This window comes from Xylona heveae (genome assembly GCF_001619985.1).
Source record: "Xylona heveae TC161 unplaced genomic scaffold L228scaffold_7, whole genome shotgun sequence".
NCBI classification, from domain to species: domain Eukaryota; kingdom Fungi; phylum Ascomycota; class Xylonomycetes; order Xylonales; family Xylonaceae; genus Xylona; species Xylona heveae.
In genome coordinates this window covers 1,332,813-1,350,525 of record NW_017264199.1, presented here as the reverse complement: position 1 = coordinate 1,350,525, position 17,713 = coordinate 1,332,813, and the positions used below count along the sequence as shown (strand labels likewise).

The 17,713-nt window shown below is 48.7% G+C and overlaps 7 protein-coding genes across 7 annotated transcripts; 3 read left to right on the top strand and 4 right to left on the bottom strand.

Moving 5' to 3' along the window:
• The first annotated feature begins 353 nt into the window (after nucleotides 1-353).
• Nucleotides 354-1,170, top strand: L228DRAFT_248684 (peptidyl-tRNA hydrolase domain-containing protein). The gene is made up of 3 exons (XM_018332904.1): nucleotides 354-643; nucleotides 709-969; nucleotides 1,044-1,170. The coding sequence occupies exons 1-3, from the start codon at nucleotides 399-401 to the stop codon at nucleotides 1,132-1,134; spliced, it is 597 nt and encodes a 198-aa protein (XP_018187473.1). The 5' UTR covers nucleotides 354-398; the 3' UTR covers nucleotides 1,135-1,170.
• L228DRAFT_221982 (hypothetical protein) lies at nucleotides 779-2,671 on the bottom strand. Its single transcript, XM_018330287.1, has 2 exons — nucleotides 2,538-2,671; nucleotides 779-2,475 (listed from the first exon to the last, which is right to left on the bottom strand). The coding sequence occupies exons 1-2, from the start codon at nucleotides 2,625-2,627 to the stop codon at nucleotides 1,207-1,209; spliced, it is 1,359 nt and encodes a 452-aa protein (XP_018187472.1). The 5' UTR covers nucleotides 2,628-2,671; the 3' UTR covers nucleotides 779-1,206.
• Nucleotides 2,672-2,853: 182 nt separating this feature from the next.
• On the top strand, nucleotides 2,854-6,778 carry L228DRAFT_262027 (hypothetical protein). The gene is made up of 13 exons (XM_018334380.1): nucleotides 2,854-3,044; nucleotides 3,103-3,148; nucleotides 3,205-3,235; nucleotides 3,291-3,330; nucleotides 3,393-3,489; nucleotides 3,548-3,880; nucleotides 3,934-4,060; nucleotides 4,163-4,201; nucleotides 4,271-4,355; nucleotides 4,407-4,452; nucleotides 4,501-6,317; nucleotides 6,375-6,517; nucleotides 6,580-6,778. Exons 1-13 carry the CDS (start codon nucleotides 3,006-3,008, stop codon nucleotides 6,590-6,592), a joined length of 2,856 nt encoding a protein of 951 aa, XP_018187471.1. The 5' UTR covers nucleotides 2,854-3,005; the 3' UTR covers nucleotides 6,593-6,778.
• A 517-nt stretch (nucleotides 6,779-7,295) lies between these two features.
• L228DRAFT_162920 (hypothetical protein) lies at nucleotides 7,296-8,952 on the top strand. Its single transcript, XM_018329405.1, has 2 exons — nucleotides 7,296-7,868; nucleotides 7,975-8,952. Exons 1-2 carry the CDS (start codon nucleotides 7,572-7,574, stop codon nucleotides 8,656-8,658), a joined length of 981 nt encoding a protein of 326 aa, XP_018187470.1. The 5' UTR covers nucleotides 7,296-7,571; the 3' UTR covers nucleotides 8,659-8,952.
• Nucleotides 8,953-9,009: 57 nt separating this feature from the next.
• On the bottom strand, nucleotides 9,010-10,677 carry L228DRAFT_284034 (hypothetical protein; the record flags this gene model as incomplete). Its single annotated transcript, XM_018336180.1, has 2 exons — nucleotides 9,250-10,677; nucleotides 9,010-9,100 (listed from the first exon to the last, which is right to left on the bottom strand). The coding sequence occupies exons 1-2, from the start codon at nucleotides 10,503-10,505 to the stop codon at nucleotides 9,010-9,012; spliced, it is 1,347 nt and encodes a 448-aa protein (XP_018187469.1). The 5' UTR covers nucleotides 10,506-10,677.
• Nucleotides 10,678-13,646: 2,969 nt separating this feature from the next.
• Nucleotides 13,647-15,348, bottom strand: L228DRAFT_262024 (hypothetical protein; the record flags this gene model as incomplete). The annotated part of the gene is made up of 3 exons (XM_018334379.1): nucleotides 14,982-15,348; nucleotides 14,511-14,646; nucleotides 13,647-14,365 (listed from the first exon to the last, which is right to left on the bottom strand). The coding sequence occupies exons 1-3, from the start codon at nucleotides 15,162-15,164 to the stop codon at nucleotides 13,647-13,649; spliced, it is 1,038 nt and encodes a 345-aa protein (XP_018187468.1). The 5' UTR covers nucleotides 15,165-15,348.
• Nucleotides 15,349-16,110: 762 nt separating this feature from the next.
• On the bottom strand, nucleotides 16,111-17,103 carry L228DRAFT_239839 (hypothetical protein; the record flags this gene model as incomplete). Its single annotated transcript, XM_018331183.1, has 4 exons — nucleotides 16,111-16,229; nucleotides 16,300-16,342; nucleotides 16,456-16,523; nucleotides 16,893-17,103. 4 exons carry the CDS (start codon nucleotides 17,101-17,103, stop codon nucleotides 16,111-16,113), a joined length of 441 nt encoding a protein of 146 aa, XP_018187467.1.
• Between the last annotated feature and the right edge of the window lie 610 nt (nucleotides 17,104-17,713).

Sequence of the window (17,713 nt, the reverse complement as noted above, 5' to 3'; positions counted from 1 at the left end):
GAAAAAGGAAAACAAGGAGATCGATAATCAGGCTGAAGCAGATAAGTGAAGAAAGAGATTCGTGATGAGAAAGAAGAAAGATGGGAATGACAAGATGGAGAAGAGAACTTGAAAGAGACTGACAGATTAATTGTGTAGCCTGACAGGTGAATTCTCTACTTCTCTTTGCTCTCCCGCCAAACCCACGCCCGTTCGGGTTAAGCCTGGTCACGTGTGCAAGCAGGGAAACGCTCACGTCAAACCCAAAAAGGTAATAAAAGCGAGTAACAAAGTCCGTCTAACCTGATGAGGAACAGACTGAATGGACCCCGAAAGCTCACCTTCTGGACTTCTCGTCAACTACTTAACGTTTGTACGTTTTCCTTGATGTGTTGAAAGGCGCCGTGATTCTCGAGGAGATGATGCTGCGGCACCTTGCTGGAGCTAGAAGTCTGTTACCGAAAATCCACCGAAATTCGTTTGTGGGCTCTCTCACTTGTCGACGTCTGGCTTCAAACACAAATCGCTCGGGGTCTTTGGATGAGGCGGAACTAGCGGCGGCCAGACGATGGATCGCGAATTGCACTCCAGATTCAATCCCGAAGAATTTGGGACAGGTGTCTTTCAGTCGATCATCGGGTCCAGGAGGGCAGAATGTGAACAAGTATGACTGAAGCGCGCACTTCGCAAAATGCGAAACCGCTAACTGATCGACTCTTCTGCGAACAGAGTAAATTCCAAGGCGACTCTACGTCTTTCGCTTGATGCACTTTACAACTGGGTGCCGCGTCCCCTCCGTGCCAGCATCAAGGACTCCCGCTATTACGCTCCAAACTCGAATAGTCTGATAATTCAAGCCGATGACACCCGAAGTCAGGCCAAAAATGCAAACCAATGTTTTGGAAGATTGCACGAATTGATTTTGCAAGCTGCACGGAATACCATACCCGGAGAGACGTCAGATGAGCAGCGAGAACGCGTGAAAGGATTGTAAGGACAAAAGCTATGTCACTGGCATAAATAAACACATCCATATCAAGCTAACTCTGGAATTTCATCTACAGAAAACAAGCCGAAAAGGAAGCAAAGATGCGAATGAAAAAAGGCCGTAGCGATAAAAAGAGTGCCCGAAGGAATAAAGGTTCAGATTATTAGAAAGAAAGATACCCTATGCTACACCAACGCCGAGCGAAAAAGGGAGAGACAGGTTTTGGCTTTGGCGCAGAGCTATTGGCTCTGCTGGATTTTGTCCTGTATCGCCAGCAGTCCATCATGTGAACCGTACAGTTCAATTCCCTTTGACAACAGCCGCATCGCATCTTCCTGGAGTCCTGCTCCATGTAACTTGTCGCCCAGAGCTGCAACCTTTTCGGCATTCAGCTCAGCACCTTCGCCTCCGATGGATCTGATGCTTTGGCGAACCACAACCGCGATAACCTTCCGGATGTTGGTGTCGAGTTCTTCAACAGCCAGAGGAGGTAGAAGCCAGCCCAGGGACTTCTCGGCAAACCGCGCCTGGTTTGTTGCCTTGGGTGACGCCTCTCGTAACCTCTCAATAGACACGCCGAGAGCGGCCGGAAAATCGGCGGAAACGACATCCACGCCGACAATGGGTTGCCTGCAGTAGCAAGTGAGAGTGGAGGGGCTCAAGGGTGTGTGCGCAAGCATCCTGTCGACAACGTGCTGGAGAATCGTAGGTAGGCAAGGCAGCTTCTCGAACTCGGCAAACATGTTGAAGAACATTTCACCGACGGTATCGTCATCCTGGAACTGCTTCATACCGGTGTCGAAAACGGCCATAGGGATCGCTCCTGTGAAGGCAGGCATTGATTCCAGATTTTGACGAGCCAATTGGTCCAAGTCGTTGTCTTTTCGAAGGCTTGGATCAATATCTTCCGCCGTGATCTCGGGCAAAGCCAGCATGTCGGCATCATGGTCATCGAGCGATGGCCCCTCTGCTTTTCTTTGCAGTTCTTGGTCCAGACCTAAAATAGTTCGCCTAGCCGCAATCTTGGCAATGTAAATCATCTCCAACTTTGCATATTCGAGCCATAGCGTTTTTGAATTTTTGCAGAATCGTAGTCCTCGTTGCATATATCCGCGAGCAGCCGTCATGTCGGCTTCTAGGTCAATGGCGGATTGCGCAGCATAAAGCCACAGTTCTGGTTTCGTTGGGTGCATTCGTAGGACGCTGCTCAAAATCTGTGAGAGCTTCTTGTACGACTTCTCCTTCTTTGCGTATTCAATGTACTGCATCCACAGCCCAACATCGCCGTGAAATTTTCGTGTCGCGCGATCGAGGATGAAAAAAATCCGTCGCTGACCGACATGCTTTGTGGCTCCCTTGATTCCTAGTCGCTTGATCCGCTTTCGTCGTAATGCCTCAAGGTTCATCTCATATTCTGCATAGCGGGCGTAGTCGGCTGGATATGAGCCACGCGCATTCAACTTGTGCTCAAAGTCGGAGCGCTTCTTGGTGATGGCAGTAATTTCGGTCTTGAAGATGGTAAGATCATTAGTCGTATACTCTATTCAGCCTTTGCAAAGGGCTTGCGGACCTTTGAAAAAATTTGCTTGCGCTCGAGTTCCTGAAGCTCTGGAACCGATTGCTCTAGATAGAAGCGTGCCTTATCACTTGCGCCTGCCATGGTGGTCAAATGTTGAGGGAACGATCTGATGGACAGATAATTGGCACCACGGCAGAAAAATAAAGCTGGGGTGAAATAATTATGTCGGTCTTTGGCGGAGTTTGACCGCTCGCGTAAAGTTTCCCTCGGCGTGGGACGAATCCGACACGGAATGATGGGGGACCGAAGAGGGTAACTAGTTTGTCAGTCCTCAAGCTCGACCCTGAACGCCTTGGGAATTAGGGGACAGCTCACCTAAAAGGTCATTGACCGCGCTGCTTCCTGTTAATTCTGACATTCGTTTTGATTACTCTTCTAATTGTTTTTTTTTTCTTTTCCCTTACCACTTATGAAGAAGGAGGCTTGATTGTGTGATATTTATCAGTTGGTGCCCTCACAATGGCCCCTCGATACAAAGACGGGGATGTGGTCGTGGCTGTATGTTTCCTAAGCGTCAATTGAATGGCCACGCACCGCTCTGACCGTCACTGCCTAGTTTTCCGGAAGCTGGATTGCATGGGCGCATACATTTTTTGCCTACGGTACGCAGTCATCTATACCTGCAGTTCCAAATAATCGACTGAACCATTGTTTGCAGCTGCATTTATTGGCGCATTGATCACTGGAGTGTACGACCATCTTGCCGAAGCGGATATTAGAACTTAGGGATTAAATGATGTCTAGGTCACTTCATTATCACAAAATTGTTCAGAATGAGCATTACGTGAGTTGTGAATTTCTCAGCTCGAGTTATCTCTGAAGTTTTTACTGACATCGTTGGTCAAGGGTTATCCCGAAGAATGGTTTCCCTCCGTGTCCGCAACAATCGGAGACAGATATCCTGAACGTTCTGTCTTCCAAATATTCATTGCCATCACTTCTGGTAATACATCTAAATGGGCTCAGTTACGCCGGGGATGTAATGACTAACGACTTGGCAGGCGCTCGGTTTGGCCTGGTCTTTTTATGGTATCTCTTGACGGCCCGCCCGAATTCAACTCTGCCCAAAGTCATATTCTGGACTGGAATTTTTCGCACTCTCACCTGTGGTGGCTGGACGTACATTACGTCTACGGACGATCACGACTGGCACGACATATTCATGATTTCCTACCTTGTCGCGACATTGCCATGGACTCTCGGATGCCTGGCCCTTAGTCCGAACAACCCGAAGGCTGTTAAATACAGGAAGATTCTGGCATCCTTGTTCTTTGGTACTTTGGTGCCGCTCATCTACTATTTCATTCAACATAAGGTCCACAAAGTGCCCGGAGGTATGATACAATTACCAGAGGCTGGATTTTACAAGTACTGACATTTGTTACAGCGTACACGACCTACGCCTTTTTTGAGTGGTCGTTGATCTTGTTCGATGTTGCTTTTGACGCAGTCACTGCCCTCGACTTTGAAGGATTCGAGTTGATAGTCAAGGATGTCAAGGGAACAAGCAGAGCGTACGTGCCGTGGCTTCCCAAGTAGTTAGATGTTTCCTGGAGAACTGTATCATATAGAGAAATACAATCTCTAGAGCGGGCCTTGACTTTTTCTTTTGGCAGATATAAACAAGCCGTTGCGGATACTTTTCTCGAAAAAGAGTATGTCATTTCCTCTTATTGAAATTGCAATGGTCATGTGTTAAAGCAATTCTTTCATTTGTTCTTTAGGAAAGACAAGCCTGTTGGTCAAGTCTTTGGAAAAGGTTTCCTCTGGGCGGAGGCATTCGATGCAATTGCCGACGCCTTCAACGGTGTAAGGACCAAACGTTCTATTACTTGAATAGCTTCTAACCAGCGATTATAGTATGTGTTTTGGTCCATGTTGACCTCGCTCGGACTGCTCGTGTGGTGTATGTTGGCCAGTAATCTCCAAATGGACACTTCAAGCTGACGAACAGACTTTCCACTGTGGCATATGGGAATTTCGGGCTATGAAGCCTTTGTCATGAGCACTGCCTCTCCCTTTTTGCTAGGAATCCGCCCTCTCCGATCGCTGGTCATCCGCAATATTCGAACTGTCCATCTGATTTCCCTTACCGGTCTTTTAGCATTTCTTGTCGTAAAACCAGAGTTCAGACTTTTTGCAGTCGGATTTGGTGTAGCGACTTCCTGCCTTGCTTGGGCAGCGACATGGTACGCTGAGCGCTCACAGCCAGCAAGGCTCGAGGCTCGAATTTGTGCCTGGAGCATTGGTTTGATTGCCTCTAGTGTCGCGAAGTTTGCTTTCTGGACGAATAATCCTATTTGGCCGACCTTGCATGCTGGAAATGGCGGCTGGAATAAGCTCGGATTCGTCCTCGCCGTCCTCGCCGTTATACGATCTACCCGTCGGCCGCTGGGCAATGGTATTGAGCTCCCAACGACCGAGAAACAGGTGAAGGGGTCACCAACCTTGGCAGCGTTGGGCCTTGCGGGCTCCTTCTTTGCGCTGCACTCACTCCTCTCCGATTCTAGCACCATGATTTTGTGGGTCTGGGAGGGTTATCCTGTGCGCGGACCTCTTGCCGTGCCTCATGGAGCTTATACCATTCTTGCCATGGGACTCGGTCTATTGATCGGTCTCTTCTATGATGGGTTTTCTCGAAGCTGGACGTTCTTCGGTATTGGAGCGATCGGCGCAGCGATCCTGACTGCTTATGATAATTGGTTCGGTTACTACGGAGGATTTGTGCTTGCAATCTATGTCATGGCCGTTACTCCCAGCTTGATCATTTCCGCCGTTAGGCATTCGCCTGGAACCACATTCGGTCTAGGATTTTTGATTTACAACATCATGGTTTTGGCTCACGTGTGGGTTGTGGCATACGCCTTTGTTCCTGGTGGTCCGCTTATGCGAGAACACACCGACTGGGTCGTGACTGCAATGATGCTCTTTATTGGCGCTGGTGTTTATTCTGCGCTGGCGCCATCCAGCTCCCGCTCAAAGGCCTTCAGCAAGCCCCCACAGACGATACCGCGCAAACAGCGGTCATACTACCTCTATGTTTTGCTAGCTTTGCAGCTCCTTTCAGCATCGGTTGCTTATCTTCGTTTTCCCTCATACGACTACACGCCGTACCACAAGGACGAAAAGCTCGTGACAGCAGGAATCTGGACCATACATTTCTCTTTGGACAATGATATGTGGACGGCGGAGCGACGTATCCGGGACCTAGTCAAGGAAATGGAACTGGACGTTGTTGGATTCTTGGAGACCGACTTGCAACGAATCATCATGGGAAACCGAGACTTTACCCAATACTTGGCTGAAGATCTTGGCATGTACGTGGATTACGGCCCTGGACCCGACAAGCACACTTGGGGCTGTGCACTCCTATCCAAGTTCCCCATTGTCAACTCGACGCATCACCTCCTTCCGTCACCTGTTGGGGAGCTTGCTCCCGCCATCCATGCTACGCTTGACATGTATGGGGAGATGGTGGATGTTGTTGTCTTCCACTCTGGCCAGGAAGAGGATCCAGAGGATCGACGTCTGCAGACTGCGTACTTGTCCCAATTGATGGGCGAGTCATCTCGGCCGTTGATTCTTCTCAGCTATCTTGTGACTGTGCCTCATCAGGGCAACTATAACACATACGTGAGCGAGCTAAGCCATATGAAGGACATTGATCCGAGTGACCTTGATCGATGGTGTGAGTATATCCTTTACAAGGGACTGCGACGGACAGGATACGCGCGAGTTAGCCGATCAACGATTACGGATACAGAGCTTCAGGTGAGTTTAGACTGGGAGAATTTAATGGAAAATTCTTGGCTGACTTCTTATTTCCAGGTGGGCAAATTCGTCGTGGGTGAGAGCGAAGGCTCCGATATCGTGGTTCCCGAGGATCAAGTGTCTCCGGGTCTTCGTTTCCCGAGTCTATTCCGCGGCGAGGGCGTTCGGGGACATCGTTATCATGTCTTTGATGAACCCAGGTATGCAACATCAACGTTCTGATAGTCCGGTCCCTTCAACGGCTAGTACTAACTGTCTCCAGATATTATGAGTAAAATAAGGTGTATAGGGCAAAGGAAAAAGGAGACGTTGGTGTTTGTAGCATAAAAAAAAAGACGTTTAGTCATTTGCACCATCACAAGATATCAGACAGCACCCCATTTTGCATTTTGCATATCGCATTTGCTTAATTACTAGATACATTCGGAATGCTCCATTTCTTCACAAGGCAGACAGTTGTGCACATGTTTACTCCGTATATACACTTGACCATTGCACGTGGGGCTGTTCATGATACAACGCTAAACTGAATTGGGACAACTGAGGAAACATCAGTGCTAAGCTGTCAACGTAAAGCATTTCCCCCCTGGTCTCTCCACCGGGCCCCCGCCAATAGTCGCCATCGCCGCCCTCACCGATGTTTGCTGCTATTTGACTTTTGACCTACTCCTATCGTCTCTCTGTCTCCCCCAATTCTGCTAATTTCATTCCTTTTTTTCTCTTATCCTTCTATTTGTCCTTTACTCTTCGTTAGAAGTGAAAGGAGGAAGGAGCATTTCCTCCAATACTCGCCATATTAGCATCTTTTAATATCTCATATTTCTAGTGCCCCACATTCTCAAATTTCCCGTGTCCTCCCGCTTCCGCGAACGTTTGGCAGATATAAATCTTCACCATGGCAACTGAAACGAAGCCGACCTTGGATCCCAAGTATGACAACTATGACTACCCGACCAACAGCCCGATCGAGCTGAGCGGTCACCCCGGCCACACGACTCCCGAGCAGGATGCGCAGGTCTACCAGCTTCGGACAATGCTCGAGCAGGCGGGATACAAGGAGCGCTTGGACACTCTGACTCTGGTGCGTTTTGGCTCTTACTGTTATTGTTATTGTGTGGGATGGAGATGGCAACACAGCGCCTTGTGGATGTGCCCCATGTGACATGCGGCTGGATCTATGTTGGCTTTCGTCTTGGGTGTCTGGAGTTTTTCTCAGCCGCATAGGCTTCAGAATATACTTTATAGCCCGGGAACATGACAGTAAAGCTAACATCTAGCTTCTGTAGCTGCGGTTCTTGCGTGCACGGAAGTTCAATGTCGAGCTTGCTAAGCAAATGTATGTGCTTCCGGTCGGGTTGTCTTTTGGAACCATCAAAGCCTCCTGGACTTTACAACATTTTATGGACTGTGGCTGACAGATGTTGCAGGTTCGTTGACTCTGAGAAATGGCGCGCCGAATTCAAGGTCGACGAGCTTGTCCGCACCTTTGATTACCACGAGAAGCCCCAAGTGTTCAAGTACTACCCCCAGTACTACCACAAAACAGACAAGGTGAGCTTGCAATGTTTCTATCTGTGACGCCCGATACTTTTGATCCGTTACAAAACTCCTTTCAGCCCAAACAGACTTTACTTCTTTGATAACTAACATTTCATAGGATGGCCGACCAGTGTACATTGAACAGCTCGGAAACATTGACCTGAACGCCATGTACAAGATCACGACGGCCGAGCGTATGCTGCAGAACCTGGTGGTCGAGTACGAGAAGCTTGCGGACCCGCGCCTGCCCGCATGCTCGCGCAAGCACGGCCACCTGCTTGAGACATGCTGCACCATTATGGACTTGAAGGGCGTGGGTATTTCCAAGGCGCCCTCGGTCTACTCATACCTCAAGCAAGCCTCCGGCATCTCTCAGAACTACTACCCCGAGCGTCTGGGCAAGCTGTACATTATCAACGCCCCCTGGGGTTTCTCGACCGTCTTCAGCGTGGTCAAGAGCTTCCTCGACCCCGTCACTGTTTCGAAGATCTTTGTGCTTGGCAGTGGCTACCAGTCGGAGCTTCTCAGCCAGGTCCCCAAGGAGAACTTGCCCAAGCAGTTTGGCGGCACCTGCGACTGCCCTGGCGGCTGCCCCCTCAGCGACCTCGGCCCCTGGCAAGATCCCGAATGGGCCAAGCCTCCGAAGTGGGCCCAGGAAAAGAAGACCGAGGAGGCAGCTATTGAGAACAAGCCCGAGACGACCATCCCTACTGGCGATGACATTTCTGGGAAGCCTGCACAGACCTCTACCGAGGAGAAGGCAGCTATTGGCGTCGCTGCCCCTGCGCCTGCTGCTCAGTGATTTCGTCTCTAGTGTCTCTTTAGCTCTTTCTTTCTTTTCTCCCGTTACCCCAATGAGCCTGGTTGAGTGGTGTAGGTGGTGTTGATGTTGTGCAGTCGATTGATATAGTCCAAATATAACCCTCCCATGTCGTTCTACGATGGTTGTGGTTTTGCGATAAATGGATAAAGAATACACGGTCATTGATTAATCATTTTCTGAAGAATCATGTGGCTGATCATTAGTCTTTGGCGGCCAGTTAATTATCGTCTTTGATTTCAGATTTTATCAGCTAGCGCAAAAGACGAGAAATAAAGACGAGGAATAAAATTCGAGATGTGAAATACAAAGTATCTGACTACAAACGATATTTCAATCATCACAAGTGATGTTGGATGGAACAGCAAGCTCGATTTGTTCTTGCACAAGGAAGCTTATTTCGCCCTCTTTCCCGCTGTTCTTGCTGATCTCAGTCACTTGAACCTCACTTCTGCCCTAACCACGACCCCCTATCATTCCTCAATCCTCACGATTCACCATTCAGTCATGTTGCACTTTCGACGACAGCCAAGGGCTGAAACGTCAAATAAAGCACACAACAACAACAACTACTCCATCCCGCCCTGTCGCTGCGTCGCAGAGACATAGGTCGTTCCCAGCGGCGGGCCGCGCGGGTGTTCAATAATCTCCGTAAAGAGTTCTTCCATGCGCTCCACGTCAATTCCATATTCTGTATCCGCGTAGTCGGCGTTGGTAGTATCCGCGACTCGCGCCCAGAAGTTCCCAAACAGCCCAGGAGCAGCAATTCCAGTAGCAGCAAGACGGGGGTGACCAAAGGCAAATGGTGGCGGCGGCGCAACTCGACCGGGCCGGAACTGCAGACGATCGGCAACGAGCCCGACGTCCTCGCCGCTGATGAACAAGACGGTGGCAGACCCGCCAGTGGCCACGATGGCCCACATGTTGCCATCGACGTTGCGGTTCGTGGCGACGAGGTGAGTCACTTGGTTGAGAATGCCGTCGTCGTTGTCGTTACTATCATCGTCATCACTGAAACCGTTGGTACCATTGATGCCGTTGGTGCCGTTGTTTTCGTTTTGTTGATTGTTGGTATTGGAGTCGGAGTTAGAGATGCCGTTGAGGTTCCCGTTGGAGTTCCCGTTGGCATCATCGCCGTCTTTATCCGCATTAATGCGCACTCCGCCGCCATTGTCAAAAAGGTCGGCACGGGTTTCTTCGATATTGAGATTACTGAAGCTATCAAGATCACCGTCACCGTCATCAGCTGGATCCGCTGCGCCGCCAAAGACCTCGAGGTCTCTGGCCCAGTTGCCCGCCTTGCAAATGATAGTCAAGACCACGCGAGAGTCGGTGACGATGCTGCCACTGGTAGCGTCTCCAGTCAAAGGAAAAGAACGAGTGGCAGTCGGTGCAGTCGGCGCAGTCGACCGAAGCGGCGGAATCGGCAGCGGCAGAAACGTGATGGACTGAATGATACCGCCATTGCTCACGACGCCGATAGTGCCAGCTTCCGTCCCATGAATAATTCTCATGCCCGGTTGATGGTAAGCAGTGGGGACAAAAGACGCAGCGTGAGCAGCATGGGCAGCAGGGCTGACGTGGCGGCCGTTATTGCCAATGGCAATTACTCTGATGCCGAGATGCTGGGACCGAGACTGACGAGAATGGAACTGAGTCTCGGTCTCAAACTCGGACTCGAAGAAAACTTCGAGCTTGTACGCGCTACTAGAAAAGTAGAGCGGCAAGAGCGTGCTCCAGAAGGAAAGTGTCTCGAATTCGGTGGCGTACGCAGAGATGTCGTCCAGCGCGCGCTTGACGCCGGCGTGGTCGAGGAAGGTTTCACTCATTTTGAATGTTGGTTTTGGATTTTGGATTGAATTGCTCCGTTGGTATTTGGAATGTTGCTGTTAGGTGCTCTCGATTCTTGAAGGTTTGCGTTTGGAAAGGATGGTTGGTCTCGGAGTCTTGTCAGGATTCAAGATCAGAGGAGTCTGAAATCGTGATGGGACTCTGTCTAGAGCTCTAGATGCGTTAGTCTTTTGCTTTTTGTCTTTGTTGTTGTCAGGACTCAAGACCCACGATTCTCAAGACTCAAACTCAGGAGTCAGGAGTCAGGACTCGTTTCTTGAATCTTTTGCCAGGTCCACAGTACGAGGGGGAGAGACAGTACCTTGCAAGTTGCAGCCGTGCTTCAGCTTCTTTTTCGGAACTCTAGAGTCCTAGTATCCGAGGACGAGGCTCCGCTGCTTCAGACTTTAGATCCCAAGTCTCAGCGTTTGAAGCCTTTACAGCTCGAACTCAGAGTTCCGTTAGAATCTCAGCTTCACAAGTCCTCAACCTCTCAAGTCCTCGAATCTTAAGCTGCCAAGACTCAAGGCTCAAAGCTCAAGATGATGACGTCCGCCGTGGCCCGTGGCCCGTCAAACCTCAAGGAGTCAAGGAAAATAAACGTACGATCGAGCTGCGCTGCTGGCGAGCAGATTGATCCTGGATTCCTCTCCAGGTTCTCTCCAGGTTCTTTTCCGGGAGTTGTGCTCTAGAGTCCTGACACCCTGTGAGTTCAGATCTATGAATTGAAAAAAAGAAAGACAAAATCTGATTAGCACCGTTAGTTGTTACACGACCGGGTTCTTCTCTGTTCAGTAGACTGTAGACCTATTACGGCACTAAGGTCCTACGGGACTATAGTCTACCTGGTAACCTAGGTATCTGCGTATCAGTGGTCAGCGTCAGGTTTCATATTTCTCATTGTTCGATTTTCTGAGTCTCAAAGTCTGTGTGAAAAGGAGCGAAGTGTGATTAGGGAGTACAAAGAAAAACGAGGAGAGAATAAAAAAGAGCCAGGACACATGTGCAAATATGCACACAGCACTGCAGCACTGTTGCACTGTTGCACTGTTGCATTATTGCACATGAAGGAACGTTCAACTTGTTGTTGTTGTTTTTATACCGCGCCACGTTTGGCATAGAGTATCAGGTCCATCATCCATGATTCAATCTCCATCAATATTCAATACAGATGTGGATATAGATATGGATATGGATATAAATGCAGTTATGTAGTACTGGAGTCTGGAGAGCGTGTTTCAAAGAATCAAAGGACCAAGGTGTACAAGATGATTGAGGGTAGAGGGAAGGTAAAGCATGCTGTATACAGTATACAGTATAACGTACCTCTAGTCTTTTCTTTCTTTCTTTCTTTCTTTCTTTCTTTCTTTCTTTCTTTCTTTCTTTCTTTTTTTAGGGGGTTTCGTATCTTTTCTCTTTTTTATATTCAAGTCTTCCTATCGTCCGTTCTGTATCTGTATCTGCCTTTGGCTTTTGCTGCTGGACAGTCGACGGTGGACGGTGGACGGTCAATTGAAGTTGCGCGTATTGTATCTGTTTGAGACTCTGAACTGTACTGTGACACTGTCTGATATCTGATGTGTAGACTGTAAGCTGTAGACTGTAGTAATTCTAGTCGGCGTGGAAATATAGAAATGTAGAATATAGAAATATGTACTCTACAAAGGACCTCTTATATATACGCAATATCTACACGGTATGTGGCATGCTCTATACGCAATACATCAATACATCTGTTGCGTTTTACCTTTTGGCATTCCAGTTTTCTGCGTTTCAGCTTGTAAGAGACTTGGCTCTGGATCTTGCTCTGGATCTACCTGAGTCTCTGAGGCACTGACAATCCTCCATGTCCCGTAGACTGTAGACTGTAATCTGTAACCCGTTTGATCATTGTAACTTGTAACTTGACATGTTTCTGACTCTCTGACTCTGACTCTGACTCTGACTCTGACTCTGACTCTGACTCTGACTCTGACTCTGCATATCCATATCATCCTATGTGACATGTGACATGTCCCGTAGACTGTGTCTGTAGTCCGTTGGATAGTCGAAACGTCGAAACGTCAAAAAGTGGTATGTTTAAGCTCTGTAACACATTATTAACTATTTCTGTAGCTGAGTAGATCCGTAGTCGACATGTGACATGTATCATGTCCGTTTGATTTTAGTTTCAAGGAGTTGGCCGTGGGCCGTGGCCTGTTGTATAGCCCGTATTTCGTAGTTTGTAGGCCTGTTTGTTTGAACTTTGGAGGTTGTAGGTTGTAGGATCAGACTTTTGTAAGCTGTAAGTTGTAAGCTGTAACTCTTTATGAAACATCATACATGGGTCTGGATAGTGAGTCAATGACATAATGTAATAATAGTATTCAAAACCCAAAACTCAGAGTCAAAGTTCACACAGAAAAAAGCAAACAAAAAACAGCAAACAGCATGTGACCAATCCAAGTCCAAGTCCAAATCCGCATGATGATGATGATGATGATGATGATGATGATGATGATGGTGGTGGTGGTGGTGGTGAGTGTTAACGTCACAGACCCAGATTCTCGAAATCACAGAGTCAGGGTATTTGCAGTTTCAGGGCTGTGGAGTTGCAGGATTGCGGAATTGTAGGATAGCACAACAGAAGCAAGAGCCATGAGGTATAGTTTATGAGACAGAGACTTGAGATACAAGATGCAAGATGCAAATCAAACGCCGCGCCCACGCCAACGCCGCCCCCATGCGAAGAAAACTGCCATAGGATCACGATTCACATGATCACATCCCATGCCAATATGTAATACGCAAGACGCAATACGACCGTATCATGCATGAAATGTCCGCGTATACAAAAGGAAAAGGAAAGGCAAGGAAAGTAAAAGACGGGAAGACGTAGAATGAAAAGGAAGAGACAAAGACAAGGAATGTAAAATGAAAATGAAAAAGACATAAACAGGATATATAAAACAAAAAGAAGAAGCGGGAAAGGAGGTCCGAGGAATAAGTTGAGAGAAGGAGGAGAAAATGAGATGAAAAAGAAAAAGAGAAGAAAAAAAAATTACAAGGGAAAAGGAAGAGAGCGAAGAAAATTAAGGCTCCCCTCCCCTACCCGCCCTCCCTCTCCTCCCCCCCTCCCCCGCCCAACCCCCCGGCGGCCGCTACTTCATCCCATCAACATACTCCCCCGCTCGGCGGGCACGTTCACACCGCGCCACTGTGCCCGTGACTTTACCCTTTTCCGCAACCAACGTGCCGAGCGCACGCTCATACATGCGCGCCATTTCCTGGATGCGCAGATTACTTTCTCGATCCCACGCTTGTTTCTGCGCCGCGATCCGCTCGGGATCATGTTCTTCCGCTTCTGCGCCTTCTCGTACATGTCTTCGCCGAGCTCGGGACTCGCCATTATTATTGTTCTCATTGTCGAGATACATGTCGAACAAGTCAATCGGGCGTTTCCGACTATTTATATTGAGAGCACGTTTGATGTCTGATATTGTCGTGCCATTAGATGAAGGTGTATGTTCGTTTTCATCAGTGCTAAGGCCGGTGCCGGTGCCGGTCATTTCCACGTCTCCGTTACCGTCTCCGTCTCCGGCGGCTGTGTTGCTCCGGCCATTCCGTGCATTTGTCTTCGTCCCGTTTGACTTATTTAACTGGCGACTGCCTGATGTAGCATCGTTCAGACAAGCCTCGTAGAGGTCGTCTTCTTCTTGTGCTTTGCGCTCGGCGTCGAGATATGCGGCTGCTGCGCGGGCAGGGGCTTCGCGACGCAGGGCGGCGAGGGCGAGGGTTTCGCGCTCGAGCGCGGCAGAGAGAGATTGTAACCGAGACGAAAGACGGGTGTCGAATGGTTCGTATTCTGATTTTTTCTCGTCTTAGCAAGATGTAGAAGAGGTCAGGGAGTGTTGTTTTTCTCGTTTCAGCAAAGATGTAGAAGAGGTCACGGAGTGTTGTTCATCTCCCATTAGAAAGAGCAAGATCTGGAACAAGTGATAAAGGACGAGGGATATTTTGCATACCCTCAATTTCTCTTCCTTCTGGGCCGTTGCCCGTTCCGTTGCCTGTCCATAGGCCTGCGAGTTCGGGCGACGAGTCCACGTCCATGCCGTTGATGCTAATGTTGCTTTTTGCCAGGCCAAAAGTCTGAAGGATGTACTGTTTCATCGTTAGTGATTATTTGATGTATGCGTGTTTGTGTTTGTATGTCTGTGTTTGTATGTTTGATTCATATGTGTTTCCATGTTCGTATCTTGACAGCGCCCTGCAGCCGCCTTTGATTCCCCGTCCAGGATCTCGTATCACGTATTGCGCGCGGGCTTATGGATCCAAATCTGTTCTCCCGAAATGATCCTCGAGGAATCAAAAGCGGCTGCACAAAACACTCTGCAAACAAAAACACTGCAAATAAAAACACTCTTGAAAATAACATGCAAAATAACCCTCGAGGGAAATAAAAGCGGCCACAAAAACACTGCAAATATGCAACATACCCCATCAACTAATTCCTCCACCCTACTTCTCAGCGCATCCGGCTCGCCCGTGGGCGGCGCCGCGGCGGGCGGGAAATGCAGATCGAGCTTCTCGCGAGCCGCCGTCCGCGCGTTGGCGACAAGGTAGAGCATGTCCGCGGGGGACTGGAGTTCGATTTTGCGGTGCGCGGGCGGGGCGTCCATTGCGGCCGCTATATGCGTATGGGTATGGGTATGTGTATGTTGGTATGTCGATGTGCGAATTAGGTGTTGCGGGTACGTATCTTGTATCTCGTGCGTAATGTTAATGTATGCCGCTGTCGTTGTTGTGCTGTTTCAATAGGTCGTATAGCTGCGTATGATGCGACTGTTGAGTAGGACTGGTTGTGTTTGGTGTTGGTGTTTTGGTTCGGTTTGTTGCTTCGTTACCAGAGTACGGAGTACGCGCGACACGCTCGTGCTGACAGCGGCAAGTTCCGATGATAAGCTTGGCGTGGGGATCCCGGGGGATTTCCAGGGACAAAGTCCGACAGGGGTGTCGCGGACTTGGATACGGAGTACGGAGTACTGGAGTACGGAGTGGAGGGCATATGAAAAGTGCTCAAACGGAAAATTGAGCGTAGATTTATTAAACAATGATTGTGACATTACTGGCGATTACAGCTAAATAAATACAAGATTTTGAACTGCACTGGTTAGTGTAAATATAAGGCTCCTCGGTCGTTGCATGTATATGATGAATAGATATTACACATAAGAAAATAAGAGACAATAGCCTCAAAGCATGGCAAACGCCTAGTGGACAAACTATAACGTAAGAAAAGAGGAGAAAAGAAGACGAAAAGCCTCAAAGGCAAACGAGAGAAACAATAACCAGGGTGAACAGTGATAGGATATCCTTGCGCTTCCAACATAAGACGTATAAATCTAAAAGAATAGCATCATAACAACCAAACGAACCCCGCCAGTCTATGCTTGCGCCAGATTCGTAGAAACCATAAGTCAATCAAAAGACGCAGACGACTCCTTGAAAGCGACAGACATGGAACGACAACAGCGCCGACCCTTGCATCGCCCCAACCGCGCATTATACAACGCTCCAAAATTCTCAGTCGCGCACCCAAAGCAAACAACAAGAAGACACAACAAATTATTGTGGCAAAATTGACTGCATCTCGGCATCGGTCAGGACAATATCGTGGACGGGATCGCGTCTATGCTCGAGCGACGCCGAAGATTCATAGTCTGCGTAGGCAGGCAGAAAGATGTCTATGACATTGTCAATTTTAAAAGATTCAAACATAAGATACCCTTAAAGGGCAAAAGGAAAGAGACGTACCCTGATTCCAGTCGAATCCTTGCGACGCCTTAACGCAGGTTATCTATTTTCCCTATCAGCCGATCTACCCGTGGAGACGAGCTCACCCACTAGTCCCGCGCCGAGCGAGCATTGCCGGCAGGGCAGGGGAGTTTGGGCTCAGCGTTGCGAACTCACCAGCCGAGGAGGACCACCCGGATGTCCAACATCAATAACAGTATGCTCCGACTTGGAAATGGACGAACCTGGATCATATAATCAGCCAGAGATAACCTTCCGATCAGGCGAAATGAAGCAGCAATAAATGAGACATCAATTGAACGGGCCCAAGGCTAAGTTCAGACACCGGGTCCACAACCTCGGCAATATCCGAAGCGTTATCGTGAGGCGGCGATAGTCACCCTCCGAGGCGGGGAAAGCAATGAATGCAGCTCCAAAGTCCAGCCAAGGAGCTTGAGTAGATCGAAAACAATAGGGAGAAAGGAGGGAGTAAGGCATAGCGGGAACAATTGTTGTAGATATGAATGACAGTATGCGAAAGCGCAATAGCTGAGAACAAGCCGCATTGTGCCATCACCCCAACTGATAAGGAAATCAACAAGTATGTCACTCACTCAGTAAAGACGGTCTCCGATCGTGATATGGTCTGGTAAGTGGCGAGCTTGACGCGGTGGATGATGGAGAAAAGGTCGGCGAGCCCTGTAGATGTGCAGCGAAATTTGATGGAGATGAGGCCGATGACGACGACGAAGAAGCGCTCACGCCCTGGCCGGCCGCGCCGAGGCGAGCTCCCTTTGGTTTGGGGATAGCGATAGATTCGGACATGTCAAGGTTCGATAAGAATATCCCGACGTAGTATGCAGTTGAGGAGGGACGATGAATTAGTGGCGGACAGCACAGTCGAGTGAAGTGACTCAAAATAAGATATATAAATGTAGGGATTGTAAGTTCCTGGCGGCTATTATTCGCAAACTCAGGTCGAGCTGATGACGATTGGAAAGTAAAATGGAAAGTTGAAATGTGCCAAGGAAGAGGTTGGGAAGAGAGAGAGAGAGAGAGAGAGGTCGGAGGTGAATAAGATTGAGTCAAACGGCCAAGACAGATGGGACACCTTTGAGGGAAGTACGGCAGGGAATGAGTCGCAGGCTGCAGCTCCGTAGCGTGACCGACACAGAGGATTCCCCAGATGGTTTAGACCCAACAACCTCAATCCATTCCCTCAATGGACACATACACAGCGACTACAATTGACTCCTCTTGCTTTTCTTTGCATTTTACATTCCCTTGATGCGAATACTGTTATATCCTACATTCATCCAGCATCATTTACATGATTTGTATCTCATTGGTTTGCGTGATCTAACACCCTATTTGTTCCACACAGATGACTCCATCTGTCATGGCCATGGCGTCAGACCAGCTCAAATTGAAATGC